General features: G+C 37.3%; 1 protein-coding gene across 1 annotated transcript in view; it reads left to right on the forward strand.

Annotated features, from left to right (window-relative positions):
* LOC136851983 (pseudouridine-5'-phosphate glycosidase-like) overlaps positions 1-19,150 on the forward strand; it is an 86,718-nt gene that overhangs the window by 47,939 nt on the left and 19,629 nt on the right. The window contains 3 exon segments of the mRNA XM_067126385.1: positions 1,899-2,064; positions 10,416-10,556; positions 10,666-10,894. Coding sequence (XP_066982486.1) covers positions 1,899-2,064; positions 10,416-10,556; positions 10,666-10,894 — 536 coding nt within the window.

Here is a 19,150-nt window from a genome sequence, read left to right on the forward strand (position 1 = left end):
CCTTAAGGGACAGCATAATTTATCAATGTGCAGCACCCCAGACCGGGGAAACTTTGAGGTCGACAAAATAAAAAAAAAAATTACATCAATGGAAAGAGAATGACACATACATTTACACTGTATAAATAAAAAAAATTTTAAAAATTTTCCCTACCTTCCACGAGAATGTAAATTACTATTTACAACCCCTTGTGGGGCCTCATTTACAAGACAATCGTAAATTTTACCAACTTATATAATTATATATGTTTTTTCTAATAAATAAATTTATTGTATATTGTAAAATTATTATTACTGCTCACACAACATCAAAACAGATAAGAAATAAAAGCAGTAACAAATTTTTTGCATATTTGTTGAAAAATATTCACGTAAATGTACAAAAAGGAAGATTCAGTAACCTTTTTTTTTACTTTTACATGCTTTTTCTAATATTTCTTTGCAATTTTCTTTGTAAAATTACATTTACAACCGACAGGCTATCATAAAAGACAAAAACAAAAACAACAGCAACCCCTAGTATATTTACAAGACTCATGTGTGAGAGAGATGCAGTACTTTCCCCCTTCAAGTCTCAAGCATTACTGATGGCTGGAAAGACGTCTGTGGCAACACTGGTATGACTCTTAGGTCAGTATAAAAGTTGCCATTAGTGAATTTATAGCATATAGAAGTATTGGCAACTCTCTCTCGCCCCATTCTTACCAGATCAGTGTTGCGTGATATTGTGTCACACTCAGGCTCAATCCGTCCATCTCCCCAATCCTGTTTTACTTCACACTGAAACTCAATCTGTCCCTTAAGGGTTAACAGTAGGTAATATTCATCCCAAATAATATAAATTTTCATGATAAAATTTATTATTTGGATACTTGCCCCCAGCCTCCCGACAACATAGTGTGCTGTCAAGGAGAATTCTGACAAGAGTTAAAACATTCAAAACGCACCTGGTGGAGAACAGGTGTACTAGGCAGTCATCCAGGCAGCCATTCGATCTATTGTTTGAGTACTGACTCGCCTATCAGCATGGAGATATTAGCTAACTTTAACAGTTGGTAAATATCCAAATAATAAATTTTACTATGAAAATTTACATTATCTCCCTCTCACCTGGTGGATTATTTGTTTGACCAAAATGATAGATGCCTCCTGTCAAGAAGCTGCAGGCATACCAGGTACCCAAAGGAATCCACACTAAGGACTATACTGTACTACATTTACAAGGTTCCAAAATGAAATCTAGCAAATTTCACAGTTCAGAAAAAATTAGAATTAATAAATTTCACAGGCTAGGATGCATCGCCATGAATCCCCCAGTTCCAGAGAGAGCTCCAAAAGTCCACAGTCACTCTAGGTCCAGCTTTCATGCCTCCTTCAATTTTAAATTTACAAACCATGCTGGTCCCAAACTCCCTTGATCCCCCAAGGGCAACAATGCTTCCCTTCACAAGGCTGGCCATTGTGTCCAGCATAATTAATAATGAGAGGTTTCTATGTCTGCGGTTTCAGATTTGCAACTACTCCAGCCCCAGTTTCCACTAGAGGACTTATGGTTTATTCAGCCTCCTAGTGCAAGTTTAGACTTGCTGAAACACTACACCAGACTCAGATTATCTTAAGCAACCACTGACATACCAAGAACTTATGAAAAATCTTAGGCTTCACAAAAAAAAAAAAAATTTGCTTTACAAAGGGTTCTATTCATCAAACCCTGCTTGTTAACAGCACCACATGTTGTTTTGTAATAATAAACAAAAGTGAGGGGAGCAGGAATTCCGGAATTTTTTTATTTATGGAGTAACAGTTTATATAAAGTAATGTACTAACTACAGACATTTACAATTCTAAAAATTTTGTGCTATGTATTGTTTGTTGTAATGTCATAAATTTTCTTTCAGATCTCAGCTCAGTTCAACAGGAATTGTAATTAACAAAGATGTCCAGGAAGCACTATCATTTAATCAACCTGTCGTTGCTCTAGAATCCACTATAATCACTCATGGTATGCCGTACCCTCTTAATATAGAAACAGCTTTAGCAGTTGAAAGTCTTATCAAGAAGGAGGTAAGAGTAAAGTGTTATTAATTCCATTTTAGATATGAATGCTGTAGTTCTAAATACATATTTTTATACCAAGTAATATGTATGTAGGAGGAAAAACTTTCAGTAGTAAGTGAATATCATAATTTGCAATGAAAAGGGAAGTTTAATTGTATGAATTCAAGAAAATAGATTTAGATGGATTGTCACAGGCTTCTTGTAATTGTACATTATTCAATAGTGCCAGACAGTCTTGAATAAAGCACTCTTTGTTGCAGAGTACTGTACTTACTTATGGAAATGTGATACTTATGGAAATGTGAAAGAATTCTGTTGACCTTTGATGCTATGAGCATATATAAAGGGATTTCTTATATTAACTGAAACATAAAAATAAATAGAATAAAACTTTAGAAACCCAGCACTTTTACTTGGTCTTCTTTGGCTTTTCTCTCCCTCTGGGCCATAGCCACCTGGACATCAATCCAGGCGGTGAGGGAGTGCCCACAGAGACTTCTCTCCAGCCTGAGTTCTTGGAAGAGCTTGAAGTCCTCAACATAAGTGAGCATGATGGCTTGGCACTAAAACAATTTGTAGGAATTGGCAGAGGAATGTAGTGGTGGAGTTCCAAAATGAGGGTGGCACTCATAGTGGTAAGCTGTGTTTCTTAAGTAATCCAATGACAAGCAGAATGGCACCTAGGTGTGGTACCCCCAGAGTACAAAGTTCAAACTGAGGCACTCTCTTGCACTCACAATTAGCAATCAAGGAAGTCAGGCAACAGCGTACTTTGGGTTAGGTTGGGGTTTGCTCGGTCGAGCATGGAGGCACCAAAAGGTGTGTAAGGTTGTCTTACAAGAGGTAGGTGTGTTATCCAAACATGGTAGCACTTCCAGTGCTAAGGCACAGTCCCACAGGACCCTAACAGTCAGTTCAACAAAGCTTTGTGTGATACCAAAAGGTGCGCGACTCAGTTCCCGAAAGAACAGAGGTTTGTCCACAAGGATGGTGGTGGCACTTCTCCAAAGTGCATAGAGTGGTGGCACCCTACAGATGTGTAATAGTTCTCGAAAGAACAGAGCGGTGTCCCTAAGGACGGTGGTGGCACTTCTCCAAAGTGCATAGCAAAGTGGCACACTCATTGTGTGGAACACCTCTCAAAAGAGCAGAGGAGTGTCCCTAAGGAAGGTAGTGGCACTTCTTCAAAGTGCGTAGCAAGGTGGCACACTCAATGTGCGGAACAGCTCTCAAAAGAGCAGAGGAGTGTCCCTAAGGAAGGTAGTGGCACTTCTTCAAAGTGCGTAGCAAGGTGGCACACTCAATGTGCGGAACAGCTCTCAAAAGAGCAGAGGAGTGTCCCTAAGGAAGGTGGTGGCACTTCTCCAAAGTGCGTAGCAAGGTGGCACACTCAATATGCGGAACAGCTCTCAAAAGAGCAGAGGATTGTCCCTAAGGAAGGTGGTGGCACTTCTCCAAAGTGCGTAGCAAGGTGGCACACTCAATATGTGGAACAGCTCTCAAAAGAGCAGAGGAGTGTCCCTAAGGATGGTGGTGGCACTTCTCTGAAGTGCATAGCAATTGTTCAAAAGAACACAGCAAATCATCAGGCATTAGTTTTGCCACAAAAGCATGAATTGCCCAATCAAGGGGAGTCTTTCAAGACTTGTCAAAACTTCACACAATGTGTGTAGATTCCAACAGGAAATCTCAGCTGTTGCAAAAGAAATTGCAAAAGCACTGGGGTTGGCTAGGTATCAAATGGGTTTGTACAATCAACCTCTTGGCTTATTGTAAAGCAGTGGTTCATATAGGTTTTCAGTGGTATATGCACAAAACAAAAAAACAAAAGTAAATTCACACTGTTCTTGTAATATATTAAAGAGATTTCAAAACAGTTATTTCCAAACAAAAGAGAAAGTGGAAGACTTTCACTCGGAATGGGAGCGAACTGTCAAAGTTGTTACTGTCTATTGAGTCAGTCTATCGGCAAGGGTTAAGTAAACAATAGGGGTCAATGAACTCTCAGCTAGACGGTATGGCCATTCAATGAAATGACGAAACTACTACTGTGGTGACTTTAACACTTGTTTCCATACGAACACGGAAGGATATTCGCATTTAATTCAAATGATTTTCACTGTGGTATATTCATTGAGCAATTGTACAAGTATCACTAATATGATAGACAAGGTAGTTATTCGTAACTTATGACGAGCATAGAGAAATAAATAATCTAAAAAGATGATTTGACTACAATGAGTGAATGAATGAATGAGTAAACTCTTGTAGTAACTTGCAACAGCTGACACACGTGGTTGCCAGAAAGGATTTTTTAGGCAAGGAGGTGTAATCTTTAACTGGGAATGTGTGCTTTCCTGGGTTGCTAAATCATTTATACTGGTAATTATGGCACTAACAATTAGTAAAATAAATGAGACTCGCAGTCTCGCAATAACACTGCACTCACAGTCGGTAAAGCTACAGTTAAGCGGTTAAGGTCTATGGAGTGAAACAGGAGAACAGCCTCGCGTGAGGTGCAGATTTTAAACACTTGTGAATTGCAAATTGAACACTTTTAGAACATGGAATACTCAGAAAAATGTACTTACTTGTTGTGTGCTGTAGTCAGTAAGGGGAACTCAGCTTAGCCAGTTGTAACTAGTCTGCTAATTGAGTGAGTTGTAAGTGGTTATGAATTTCAATTGAAAATTAATGTTGCTGCTTGCACCTAAGCTCTAAGGATCCTGGCAAGGTCGCCACTGTCACATTCACGCAGCTGTGCCAGGGAAAGAATGTGTCTAATTGTGACCTAGATAACTGCAACTGACTTACAAGGGGGCTGCACTCTTTTGAACAGAAAATGTAATAGTGATTATACTCAAATTACCATAAGGTTAAAGGTTTAAGGCAAACTTAGGACGTCTACTTAAAAGTATAATTCACTAAATAATCAGAAGAGAAAATATTTACAGGAGCTGTCAGTGGAGCTCTGTGGCACTATTCAAATTACTGTATTAAATTTACAAATCACTAAGCAAAGTGCCACAACATGTGCAAGCGTTATCGCTAAGCCTTCTTAGGCTATGCTGTGTTGCAAAGATGGTAGAGGATCCTAGTGTGTACAGGATGGGGTGCAGTAATCAAGGCGGGAGCACACTGGAATTTCTGGATATCTTGACTGGATATGGCACCTGCAGTTTGCAAGATGATGTCACCATTGACCGACAAGTAATTCCACACAACAGGTACTCAAAACATGGATCTGCAAGAACAGGGATGTTGAAATACACGAAGGGAACGGAATGACACTTATCTCTCATATCACTTTTTTTTTTTATTGTATATTGGCACTTGTAATCAAAATGAAATTAGAATTAACACTAGTATTCCAAATATCGAATATCAAAGCACCACAGTCGAAATCACGAGTATTTGAGGGAGAACCACAAAGAGGTAGGCTGTAGAAACAGGAAAACAGGTGAAAAATAATTTAAGGCTAAAATGGTGAGGCCGAACAATCAATTTCCAGTCACATTACCTTAGTCTGTGGACAAGATGTGAAGACGATCAGAGCCGGGTCCCCATAGCAGGACATCAGTGGAAGCTGCGTCAAGTACTATCCCCACCATAGAGGGAGTAGATGAAGCAAAGGGTGCTGGCAATCTACAGAGGCATCAGTGCGCAGAGGGTAAGACAGTGAGGTAGGACCACCTTCAGAGTGACAGCATCAGAGGGAAGTCTAGGGGGGACTCAATTAGAGCCCCTAGACAGACAGTCTTCTTGGCAGATAAACACAGTAAGATACACTAGCCAAGTGGATCCGTTGGAGCGTGTATTTATATGGCAAACAGCGCTGATGGTGGTCATGTTTTGACATTTTCTTCTTAATTGGTTCATATATTATCCTCAGCTTGGGTATGCTGCTAATCCTGCCAGGTTCCTGGATAGGTCATTGAAGGTCGGCCAATAAAAGGTTCAAGGAAGAAAGGGTACAGTGCAGAGATACTTAGTGAGGAGGAGCAAGGATGAGTGGGAGGAGTTCCAGGTGGGTCAGGTCAAATGACCCTTAATGGCGTGACAGGTAAAAGCAAGGAGGGGCAGGTTCTCAGGGAGATCTCGTGACGAGATTGATTGGGGACTGTTAACAATAGGCTAGCTCTCAAAGGGTCTGCGTAAATGTGCACCGGGCTACTGATTTTACTATGGTTAGGTCAGGGGTTAACAATGATTTTGGGTACGGTCATAAAATTGTCTCCTCATTTGACACCGGGTCATGATTGTTGGAAAGGGCAAGGCATGGGAAATGTCTGTTACTCTACAAAACATCTTGTATTTCTTTCACAAGTTACTCCTATATATATTTAATTATTAATACAAAAAAAGCATAAAACAAACAGACAAAAGGACGTTTGTAACAGTATCATAAAGGTATATTTGTTTTTAGTGACTTGTTTTATAGGGCTTTTGGACCCAAGCATAGCGGTTTTCTCCACAAGGCTGCTCTTCGCTGCACACATATGAGAGCCTTGCTCCCTGAATGGAATCCAGATCAGGTAAGAATGTTTTGGGTTTCATGCAAGAAACCTTTAGCTTGATTGGCTAAGCAGATTTTGTCTAGCTGCACTACCCACCATCCTCTTTGCAATGTGGGAATTAGCTAACTTTAACAGTAGGTAAAATTCATCCAAGATAATATAAATTTACAAAATAAAATTTATTATTTGGATACTTATCTACTGGTAAAGAAAATTCCACCCAGCCTCCCCACAACTTAGTGTGCTGTTAAGGAGAATTCTGACGAGCTAAAACATTCGAAACACACCTGGTGGCGAACAAGTGTACTAGACAGTCATCCAGGCAGCCATTTGATCATTTGTTTGAATGATGACTTGGTTATTGGTGCAGAGATATAATAGTAAGTATTTCAATTAATAAATTTTATTATGAAAATTTATATTTTGTGGAGCTCTTGACTCAATCCAGTAAACTGGATTCTTCATACCACAGAACACCATTTCCATGTTTGCTTACCCTCACTTAGTAACTATAGTCATTGTCAGTTGATCTGTCATTGAACTATTGTTTTCAGTAACTTTTTTTTGTGGGAAGATTGCTGATATTGGCTGCTAATTGGCTTAATTGCATTGTATTCGAATGTACACAGATTCCTAACAGGGCAGATAATTATGTGTAAGACCCAGGGTTATGCACATAAAAGGCAAAAATAATTGCTTTAATGATGAATGTGTTCTTCTGAATTCCTATAGATATATCGGGGCTATAATGATATAAAAAAGTAAGTACCGGAACAGTAATAAGTAATGGTAAATATATACAAGCAACAAGAGAGGGAGGTGGGCCATGGGAAGTTATCTAACTAGAGCCTCTGTTGAAACTGAACAGCTGTCGCTTTTATCCCAGTGTTGTAGTATGCACTCATCTAATGTAAAATTTCTTTTTTCTGTAGGCAGTACAGTATATATTATACAAGCATCCTTTAAAATTTATGAAACTGTTGTAAATATACCAAAAGACATGACTACCCAATACTTGTTAATAGCAATTGTAAGCGTTTTATAATAGTCATTGTATAGGTTTGTTATGCTTTCTTTGAAGTGTAACCCATTCATATGCCAGTGTCAGATATACTGGTTTCAGTTACATCTTTCTCTTCATAAATTTCTCTTTATCTGAAATTATATACAAAGGACACAAGAACTTAGTCAGAACTCACAAAATTCCTTTTACTCCAAATGCTATATACTTGTCTTTCATGCTTATCTCAGTAATAACCTTATGCATATTGCTTGTTTTATTAAAATTAGAAATCATGTCATGAAATTAAAGTCGGTTAGACCTATAGTGCACAGAGCAGGGAGAGTAATTCTACAATAGGTCTTTTAAAATTCTAGCAAGAGAACCATAGAGAACTCACTATTAACAAAGTCAGAATGTATTTTTTGGAAACAATATGTTTATCCATGGAAATATTATGGTTATCAGTGTATAAAATATTTCAAAAAGATTATCAATGTACTAATCCTATGTGAGCCTAATAAAGCAAACCATTCTGAATGCAATCACATGATTGTAATTTTCCCAGTGATGCTAAAAGAAGCACCTCACTTCTAATGATTTTTAAAATTCATTTCTGCCTTTTATCACAATCAACAGTTTATTGATTTGTATAAACCCAGACAACAGTGCAACCATCATCAGGCTCTGACTGAGTAATGGCAAATATTTTGTTGACGTTGACAGACATTACGAATGGGCAAGGATGGTGTGAGGTAAAATCAGCTTAGACCTTCATACAAGGATGCATCCCCCCTTCTCTGCAACTAAATACAGTAAAACCATATTATCATTGAATATGTATTTGTTGATACAATTTATTGGAGGTGCATTTAGAGATATGTTTTTCTATGTACAGATTTACTTCAATTGGGTAACAATAATGAAGGCTAATAAGTGATAGGAAATGCTCAGCCTAAGTGAAAATCTTTCACACTATATAATGAACTCTTAACTTATAAGATGGTAGGGTATGTAATGTAATTTTACAATTTTCATATGAAATGTACTAAATTTTGTCAGTTAATCAATAGTTGAAAAACAGTCTTCATCAGTTTAAAAATAATCAAGGCCTAATCCTGTATAATGATGCTTTAAGACAATGAGATTCTCTCTCTCTCTCTCTCTCTCTCTCTCTCTCTCTCTCTCTCTCTCTCTCTCTCTCTCTCTCTCTCTCTCTCTCTCTCTCTCTCTCTCTCAGCATTCATTCAAGTATGACTTCTGTATCTTTCATAAGCATTTGTTTGTTAATCTCTCGTGTGTCCTTCCGACAGCACTTTATTGTCCTCTTCTCTGTCTGCTTGTGAGTACATCCCAAGTGTTGCTGTGACAAGTCAATGAATGTTGATTTTTCAGTGACAGATTAATTGTAAAAGAATTATAGTTTTGAATAATTTTCTTTTTTCATCTTCACAAAAACACTTTTAATATGATTTTTAATTGTAGGGAGGAGACCTTCTCTGAGAGCAGTAGTGTTGAAAATAATAGCTGTTTCTATGGCATTCAGTTTGTATAGAGTCTTCTCTTTTTGTCTACAATCTACTTTTCATTAGCATATAGTTGATATATCAAGTTTCCAAAGGACATGTAAAGATTTTCTGTTGTCTTAGTTTTGTTTCTTCAATGTTGATGATCATCTATGAAGAGTTGCAGAGATTGAATGAATTTACATGCATGTTACGCAGGTACGTATGTATAGCAGGCAGGTGGTTTACAGTTGGCAGGTAGGCTAGTGGACTGAATTTTGATTGGTTCCTGGTGGATGATGAAGTTGGTCCCAGAGGCGTTTTGATCTTCTAGGCCTAATCGGTGTTGTTGGTTGGAGGTAGGCGTTGGCTTGGGTACCCCCGCTGGTGTGGCTGGTAATATAGATTGGCCAGGTGGCATGCTTCTGGCACCCAGTGCTCTCTCTCTCTCTCTCTCTCTCTCTCTCTCTCTCTCTCTCTCTCTCTCTCTCTCTCTCTCTCTTTTGTTGGTGTTTGGCACTGGCTGATTTCTTATATTTTTTCTTATGACGGTGGGGAGAAATTAAGTTTCTTTCATCAAGTTGATTCTTGGTTTTTTCAAATATATGGAGTGCCTCGAGAAGCTGTAGGTGTCTGTGGTCTGGCGCCTGGTCTATAATGTTTGTGTTCTTTATAAACTCTTCTCTTATAGGTCTTTTGTTATGGTTTTGTACATAATGGTTAAAGGTTGCAGGAGGGATGCTGAGAGAGTTTGGTAGTAGTCATCCCAATATATGAGTGGTATCCTTCCACCGGACATGTAAATTCGTAGATGACACTACTTCTCTTCCAAGACATTTATGGGGGCACTGGGTTTTTTTAGGGAGTAGTTGGCTTGCTTTCATATTTTCGTAATAAATTGAGGTTAATTTTATCCCCTTCTACAGTAGGGGAGACATTTTCATTTATTTTTTGCTGTATGCTTTCTCATCCTCTAAATATTTTCTGTACATATAATTTCTGTAGTAAGTTTTTATGGACCCACTTTGATCATTATCAATTTCCTTCTTACTTTTACGGTGCCAGTTATTTAAGGAAGCTTGGGTTTGTCGTTCGGCCATACAACTTGAGAAATTGTTCATAAACATTTGCATGGGCCTTTTGGTTTCCTCCATGGTATCTCTCCTCATGGAGCTGTGTGTGAGAGCACAAGAACTTTTTTAATTTATCTTTTAAGCTGTTTGTATTTGGGAAATATTTTTGTAGTCCAATCACCTTTTTAAAAGGTGAAACTGGTTTTAATAGATTTTCCTACGGATGTACTTGTGTGTGTAATGTCATTTTGTCTAATTTCAGGGAGCTTTACCAGCTACAATAGGAATTATTGAGGGAAAAGTGTATGTTGGCCTTTCACAGGAACAGCTTCAAATTCTAGCTGAGAAGAAAACTCGATGTATGAAAACATCACGCAGAGATTTCCCACATGTTATGGCGAAGGTTTGTTATTTGTGTAATGCATAGTTTTCTTGATGTTGTATGAGATATTTTTGTGTTATTAAAATTGCTTTTCAGTATAATTTTTTGTAATGATTTCTCTCTATAATAGGGTATAAATGGTGGTACAACTGTCTCAGGAACAATGCTGGTTGCACAAAAGGCTGGAATTAATCTTTTTGTCACTGGAGGCATTGGAGGAGTTCATAGAGGAGCTGAAAGTTCATTTGACATTTCAGCAGATCTCACTGAACTTGGCAGGACACCAGTAACAGTTGTCTCAGCCGGAGTGAAAAGTATCTTGGATGTAGGAAGAACTCTAGAGTATTTAGAAACACAAGGTTGGTGTATGGTTGCAGGTAATCATTTTTCAGAAAGCCTAGGGAGAAATATTTGCTTTCACCATTGGTACTGCTATCTCATAACTGCCGTCAGCATCTTTAGACAGATTTCAGTCTTGAGAAACATCTGTTGGTTTAATCCGAAGTGCTTCAAAATTTATTTTAAGTAGAAACTTTTATCTTGGAATTATCCAATATCTTGTAGCTTCTCTTCGTATCTTTGCCTCTAATAAATTCTGAATAAATGCTTTTTTCCCATCCTTATCACATGCATAAACCATCTCAATATGTTTTCCAGTCTCTTGGCAACTTCCTTATTTTTAATATTATCTACCCAGTGCAATCTAGTAAAAACTCAAAATTTGTTGTGCAATTTCCTTTTTAAGTGCTTACATCTCCACTGCATAGAGAGATACAGGCCTTATACTTATGTTACAGATTTTTGTTTGCCATTATGAGTTTTTGTAATAAAAAACTAGTTTATATTTGCACAAACCCATCAGTCATGTAGGCCTACTTTGTGGTCTTTGAATGTCCCCAGACTCGGCAGTCTTTGTCTAGCAAATGGAAGTAGTATGGTGATGTCATGGTGTATGCACCACCTGAACCTTCATGTACCCATCACTGAGCTTCGTTACTTTTTGAGTAGCCTTGAAGTAAGCTGCAGGACTTGTTGGGTTGAGAGGAGGAAACTCGCCATATGATTGATGAACTCATATGAAAAAACTTTTGTATCATAAGTATTCATGTTTAAATACCCCGTCAATTATATTCATGCCTGAATCAATTTAGGTTGGAGGCCGAATTGCTCAATGTTAAAGATTGTTTGCTTATGCCTGTAGGATCTAGGGATAGTACTTTGGACTGGTATGAGTCAGGGACCATGGCTCTGATAACTCGGAGAGTTGTTCATAGTCAGGATGGCCCCAACAAATACAAATCCAACCACTTGAGCAATGTCTTGAGTAAAAACAAGAAAAGAGGATTAGTCTTCATGGAAGGAGAGCTCTGATGTCATGGGTTAGCATTCATACACCTTTTAGGCCCTTTGGATGACTTGCTATATTCAAAACATTTTTATTATAACCTGGGCCTTTTGCTCCCTTGTAAAAAGGAGCATTCTGGAGTTGTTGGCCTTGGAATCCATGATTTCTCCCCAGATAGTACCAAATAGCCCTTCAGAATCTTCCTTGTTCATCCCTAGAAACCCCTTCATTTTTAGCTAGAATATGATCTAATTCTGAACTACAAGAACTTGACACATGTTTAATTGACTTAGAAATATTAACCCAATCCAGTGCAGTTAACCAGTCCTGGCCAAAAAGAAATACATTATTAGAATTAGTAGTAACAATAATTGGCAAAATACCACAATAGCTGCCATACTGAAATTGAACCTCAGCCTCTCCAACAATTGCAACACTGCCACCAGTGTAGGTGATCAAGGTAATCTCACATGGCTGAACCTTGATACCTGGAAGTTTCCTTAGTTGATTTGCAGAGAGAATAGAAACTATTGCTCCAGTATCAACTCCATGCAGATCTTGACATCGTTAATAACAAGGTATAATCTAATGGGTGGTAGAGACACCCTATATAGACAAGCAACATGCAGGTCCCTCACATCCAAATCAGCTGCACCTTCAAGGTTGAAGTCCGTTGCTGCATGACCTGAGCGACTTGTTGACTGATCAGCATCCTCGACAGTTATCTGCAACAATATTTTTCTTCCTGTCTTGGTGCCTATTTCCATCTTAAGAACTGTAACAGGCTGATCTTGTGTCCTATGCAAGCATATGTAAAGCACTTCAAATGTCTAAACTTAGAGTCTTTGGGCTTGTTAGAACCTCTCTTGCATCGCCAGCACTTAGTTTTGACCTTATATACATTGTGGTTCTCAGCAATTTCCTGCTGCATATTCCTCAATAGAGTTCTACCATCACCGTACTCCTTGCAATACCAACTGTTCTCTTAAAAAATTTTAATAATTTTCAGCCAGCAATTTATCTCAAATTTTATTTGAAGAGATCCCAACAACAAACTGGTAACAAAGTGCTTCTTCCGAGTAACTACCAAATTCACAATTTTTGGCTTCTTCAGTTCAGCAACATAAGCAGCTATATTTTCTCCCTCCTAATAGCGCCGATGAAATTTGAACCTTTCAGCAGACTTGCTTCTCTTCAATTCAAAATGGTTAGTCAAAATTTCATTCAGTTGATAACTCTTTGCAGTAGACACCTATCGGGAAACCAGGTCATGGATGGGGTTATAAGACAACTTCTCAACCAGATTCAGAAATGCAGCTTGACACTCTCTCTCCACTGTAATCTTAAGTGCAGGAAACAGTCAAAACGCCCTCTCCATGCATTAAAGTCGTCTTCCTCTTCAAAGTTTTCAGTGTTGCAAAGGTGGTTAGTAGCCATCCTTGTTGCCAGTGATAAGTCCAGGAGAAGAGAAATGACTTGCTATGGTGTCTTTATTATGCAATGAAGAGTTGGTAAACTCACAGTACAGAGGCAGGTTTTTAACTGACTTGTAAAGCCAAGTGACTTTGGCAAGGTTAACACTAAACAACAAGCAAACAAGTGTTAAGAGTGTACTGTAATAACAATACACAACAGAGGGTGGAGTTGGTTGGCATGCCACTCCACCTGTAGAACTAGAGTATCCAACACCAGGTGAGGATCCCAGGGCAGTTACCACTATGGGTAATGGTATTGCTCCTCCCACTGTTGGGCCTCCTCTGTGAGAGGGACCTCATCCTGGACAAAATTAATATTGCTCATTCTGTGACGAGTTATTCTAACCTCTCTGGCATGGCATTGGGCTGTTTTCAGGAAAACTCACTTTACCCAAGTCAAGGTGATATTGAAGCCTTTATACGATGTAACAAACCCAAAAGAAGTAAATATTGGTATGACCCAGCGTTGACTCACTTCAGCTCCCTCTTTGAGATTGGAAGTTGGTCAAGGTTTCAAACCATGGAAACTGACAAGGGAATTTCAGCCGTTAAATAGAAAATTATATATTAAACAGGCATTCAACAACAGAAATGTTCAGACAAATAAAAGAAAAGACGTAGCTTATAAAAGCCACGACAAAAAGTCAATCTGAAGACTGTTTGTCTATAAAAAACATGGATAATATGAATGTAAAAATAAAAAATGACACTATGAACTGAATTCAGGGTACCATTGTACTTCCTGAAAACAATAATGAACCAGCCGAAAAGAATATGCTGTAAGACTCTTAGAAAGAGATATCCTAAAGTCCAAGATTGTGAAGTATATATTATACCGTGTAAATAGAGCAATAGACGAATACTAAAAATTGCAAAAATAAAATTTGAAGGTAAAGATCCACTTCGAAAAATAAAAATTTTGGGCCACAACAGAGAATTAAGACCATATGTCACAAAGCCACTGCAGTGTAGAATTGTAGTAAATATTAACATACGAAGAAGAATTGTAAAAATAATCCTGTATATGCATATTGTGGACCTGACGAACATGCCACACAATGGAAGTGCAGTGAACTGAGGTGTATGAACTGTGGGCAAGATCATTACTCAAGGTTCAAAGAATGCATGTATTATATATACAATACAGAATTGAAAATATAACAAGAAAAGAACATGGATATCAGTATAAGAGACTAAATTAGAATTGAAAGTGAGAGGAATTCAGGATCCTGCTGAGGAATGTGCATATTCTTAATAACAAGAACCAGTAATGACACAAAAACATATGCAGGTAGAAGTAATAAAACAAAAATAAATCTCAAGAAAAAATAAATGCTTTACAAAAAAAACTGAAATGGTAAAGAATCAAGAAGCAGGTGTAAATGATAAGAATAGTATCTTTTCAGATTCTTTTGAAATACTAATGCAAATAAGAACACAAGAAGATATTACTACAGAGGTAACAGAGGAAAGTTGTGATGGCCCGGAAATTAAAGATAAAAAAGAGACTTGGAGAGAACACCACCCAATACTGTACAAAGAAACCAACTATCATTATAGAAACATCATTTAAACCAAAGACAAAAGATATAAAGAAAGAGAACAAACAAAAACAAGTTAAGAATAAACCTTTATCTCCTCAAAAGTAAAACCAATGGAAGTAAAACTAATGGAAGCAGATATCCGAAACACCAAGGGAGTAGAAGAGAACCATCCCATAGATTAGAATGATTACTGAGATGAGAGAATTTTTATGGTACATGTACTGTATATATTTATTTGTTTTATATGATAAATAAATTTTTTACCTAATAATAAGTACTAATTTTCAAATATTAACCCTTTAATGCCGACTGGACGTATTTTACGTCGGCAAAAGTTGTCTGTCAGGTGCCAAGTGGACGTAAATTATGTCGACTACAAAAATTTTTTTTTAAATATTTGTGGAAAAATACTTATAGGCCTCGTTTGCGAAAAATTTTAAATCACGCGCCTTGAGGGATGCTGGGAGTTCACGGATCACGCTGTTGTTTTGTTTACAAGCGTGACCCAGCTGCGCATGCGCGAATTTCTTTCTTATCCCAAAAGAAAGCATCAGCTAACTCTGCAGAAAATCTCAGAAATTCTTTAGTCACTTTGTCGTAATTTTTGCACCATTTTCTATTAGCCTTTACATAAAGTTTTATATATGAAAATGTGTGCACTTTCATGTAGAATACAACAAAAAATAACTCATGGTTGTAGCTTTTATCAATTTTGACATATTTTCATATAAATCACGATAAGTGCCAAAATTTCAACCTTCGGTCAACTCTGACTTGACTGAGATGGTCGAAAAATGCATTTGTATGCTAAAACTCTTACATTCTAGTAATATTCAATCATTTACCTTCATTTTGCAACAAACGGGAAGTCTCTAGCACAATATTTTGATTTATGGTGAAGTTTTGAAAAAAACTTTTTCCTTACATCCTCGCTAACTCTGCTGAAAATCTCAGAAATTCTTTAGTCACTTTGTCGTAATTTTTGCACTGTTTTGTATTAGCCATTACATAAAGTTTTATATATGAAAATGTGCACAGTTTCATGTAGAATACAACAAAAAATAACTCATGGTTGTAGCTTTTTTCAATTTTGAAATATTTTCATATAAATCTCGATAAGTGCCAAAATTTCAACCTTCGGTCAACTTTGACTCGACCGAAATGGTCGAAAAATGCAATTGTAAGCTAAAACTATTACATTCTAGTAATATTCAATCATTTACCTTCATTTTGCAACAAACAAAAAGTCTCTAGCACAATATTTCGATTTATGGTGAATTTTTGAAAAAACTTCTTCCTTATGTCCACACTAACTATGCTGAAAATCTTGTAAGAGCCTGACGCCATCTCTTCCAAACACGTGTGTGTTCGTCGTCCATCAGAGTGGACGAGACAACAAGAGCATCTCGTTTTCTTTCTCTAAAGGAACGCGATTTCAACCATACAATATTTCCGTCTGTTTCTCCCTAACCATTGTTGTCTTGATGTGTGTACAATCACCACTACTTGTATTGCCATGCAAGCATTCTAATCATGTACTCATAATGTTCCAACGAATCTTCTGTATCAAACTGTATGTATGTTTTTGTTTGTGAAGACGCCAAACGTCTCGCCACTCCGATGGACGACGAACACACGAACATGCACGTGTTTGGAAGAGACGGCGTCAGGCTCTTACAATCTCAGAAATTCTTTAGTCACTTTGTCGTAATTTTTGCACAGTTTTATATTAGCCGTTACATAATGTTTTATATATGAAAATGTGCGCAATTTCATGTAGAATACAACAAAAAATAACTCATGGTTGTAGCTTTTATCAATTTTGACATATTTTCATATAAATCACGATAAGTGCCAAAATTTCAAGCTTCGGTCAACTTTAACTCGACCGAACAAGACGAAAGAATTTCTGAGATTTTCAGCAGAGTTAGTGTGGATGTAAGGAAAAAGCTTTTTTCAAAAATTCACCATAAATCGAAATATTGTGCTAGAGACTTCTCGTTTGTTGCAAAATGAAGGTAAATGATTGAATATTACTAGAATGTAAGAGTTTTAGCTTACAATTGCATTTTTCGACCATTTTGGTCGAGTCAAAGTTGACCGAAGGTTGAAATTTTGGCACTTATCGTGATTTATATGAAAATATGTCAAAATTGATAACAGCTACAACCATGAGTTATTTATTATTGTATTCTACATGAAATTGCACTCATTTTCATATATAAAACTTTATGTAAAGGCTAATACAAAACAGTGCAAAAATTACGACAAAGTGACTAAAGAATTTCTGAGATTTTCAGCAGAGTTAGTGTGGATGTAAGGAAAAAGTTTTTTTCAAAAATTCACCATAAATCGAAATATTGTGCTGGAGACTTCTCGTTTGTTGCAAAATGAAGGTAAATGATTGAATATTACTAGAATGTAAGAGTTTTAGCTTACAATTGCATTTTTCGACCATTTTGGTCGAGTCAAAGTTGACCGAAGGTTGAAATTTTGGCACATCGTGATTTATATGAAAATATGTCAAAATTGATAACAGCTACAACCATGAGTTATTTTTTGTTGTATTCTACATGAAATTGCACACATTTTCATATATAAAACTTTATGTAAAGGCTAATAGAAAATGGTGCAAAAATTACGACAAAGTGACTAAAGAATTTCTGAGATCTTCTGCAGAGTAACTGATGTTTTCTTTTGGGATAAGAAAGAAATTCGCGCATGCGCAGCTGGGTCACGCTTGTAAGCAAAACAACAGGGTGATCTGTGAACTTCCAGCACCCCTCAAGGCGCGTGATTTAAAATTTTTTGCAAACGAGGCCTATTAGTATTTTTCCGCGAATATTTAAAAAACCTTTTGTAGTTGACGTATGTTACGTCCACTCAGCACCCGACAGACAACTTTTGTCGACGTAAAATATGTCCAGTCAGCGTTAAAGGGTTAAATGTAAATTATTATAAGAATACTTCTGTATATGCAGAGATAGATAGGATCTATGCTCATTTTCTTTTGCATCTTCTTATAATTTTCATCGTCCATTACAATCATTTTATCACTTTTAGTTATTACCCTGAAAACTTTCAACCATCATGGAAGAGTGGAGGAATTACTGCAGCAGGCCTATGGGGATGGATGGCTGCCAGTGGTCCAGGGGAACTTATAGAACTGATGCAGGAATGAATAGTCCCCAGTATATTAGCATGCTAGAGGAAGTTTTGGTGCCATCAGTGAGATCTCTGCTAATCCCCGGCCCAGAATCAACTCTTCTGCCCATAATGCCCTGATTGTAAAAGAATTCAGAGAACATCCAAATGTAATCAGAATCAAATGGCCAGCAAAGTCACCTGATTTGATGCCATTGAAAGTCTTTGGGGTTATATATAACTAATAAAGGTGATGCAATTAATGCCAAGATGAGGGAGTACTTAATCAGACATTCCAAGTAAGTCTGGGAGTCACTTGATCCTAAACTGAGCGAAATAAACATTTGTGAAAAGATAGAGGGTTCAGTGTCTAAGAGATTATATGTTAATTGACATTAGGCGTTCATACTTAAGTAACTGAGAGAGAGAGAGAGAGAGAGAGAGAGAGAGAGAGAGAGAGAGAGAGAGAGAGAGAGAGAGAGAGAGAGAGAGAGAGAGAGAGAGAGAGAGAGAGAGAGAGAGAGAGAGAGAGAGCACATGGATCCTTAAACTCTACTATATGCTGTAGTTTTATGCAGTGATGGTTTGACTATGCACTGCACACATTTGTTTATTTATTTATTTATTCATTTACATTTATTTCTTTGTAAGAAACACATGTGTCTATGTGAAAAATGTTGTATAGATTGTAAATATACTGTTGGGTATGGGTAAATATATTTATTCATATTATATTCAATATCTCATTTACGTAATATCTTGTAGGACAATGTTGTAATTAGTCCCAGCAAGACTGAGCAAACAAATACATATGGTTATGGTAAAAGAATGGGAATTTATTTTAAGAGAAGCAAGCATTACAGCTTACACACCACCAACAAATCTCTCTCTCTCTCTCTCTCTCTCTCTCTCTCTCTCTCTCTCTCTCTCTCTCTCTCTCTCTCTCTCTCTCTCTCTCTCTCTCTCTCTCTCTCTCTCTCAGTTGTAATCAAAAGCAATAAGAACAAAAGGGAAAACTTTAGAAAGAAATTTGATGATGAGAAATACAGCACACTCATTATTTCCTCCCATCTCATGAGGTATGGCCTTGTGAAAGATGCCTGTTAC

This window comes from Macrobrachium rosenbergii, chromosome 3 (assembly GCF_040412425.1).
Source record: "Macrobrachium rosenbergii isolate ZJJX-2024 chromosome 3, ASM4041242v1, whole genome shotgun sequence".
NCBI classification, from domain to species: domain Eukaryota; kingdom Metazoa; phylum Arthropoda; class Malacostraca; order Decapoda; family Palaemonidae; genus Macrobrachium; species Macrobrachium rosenbergii.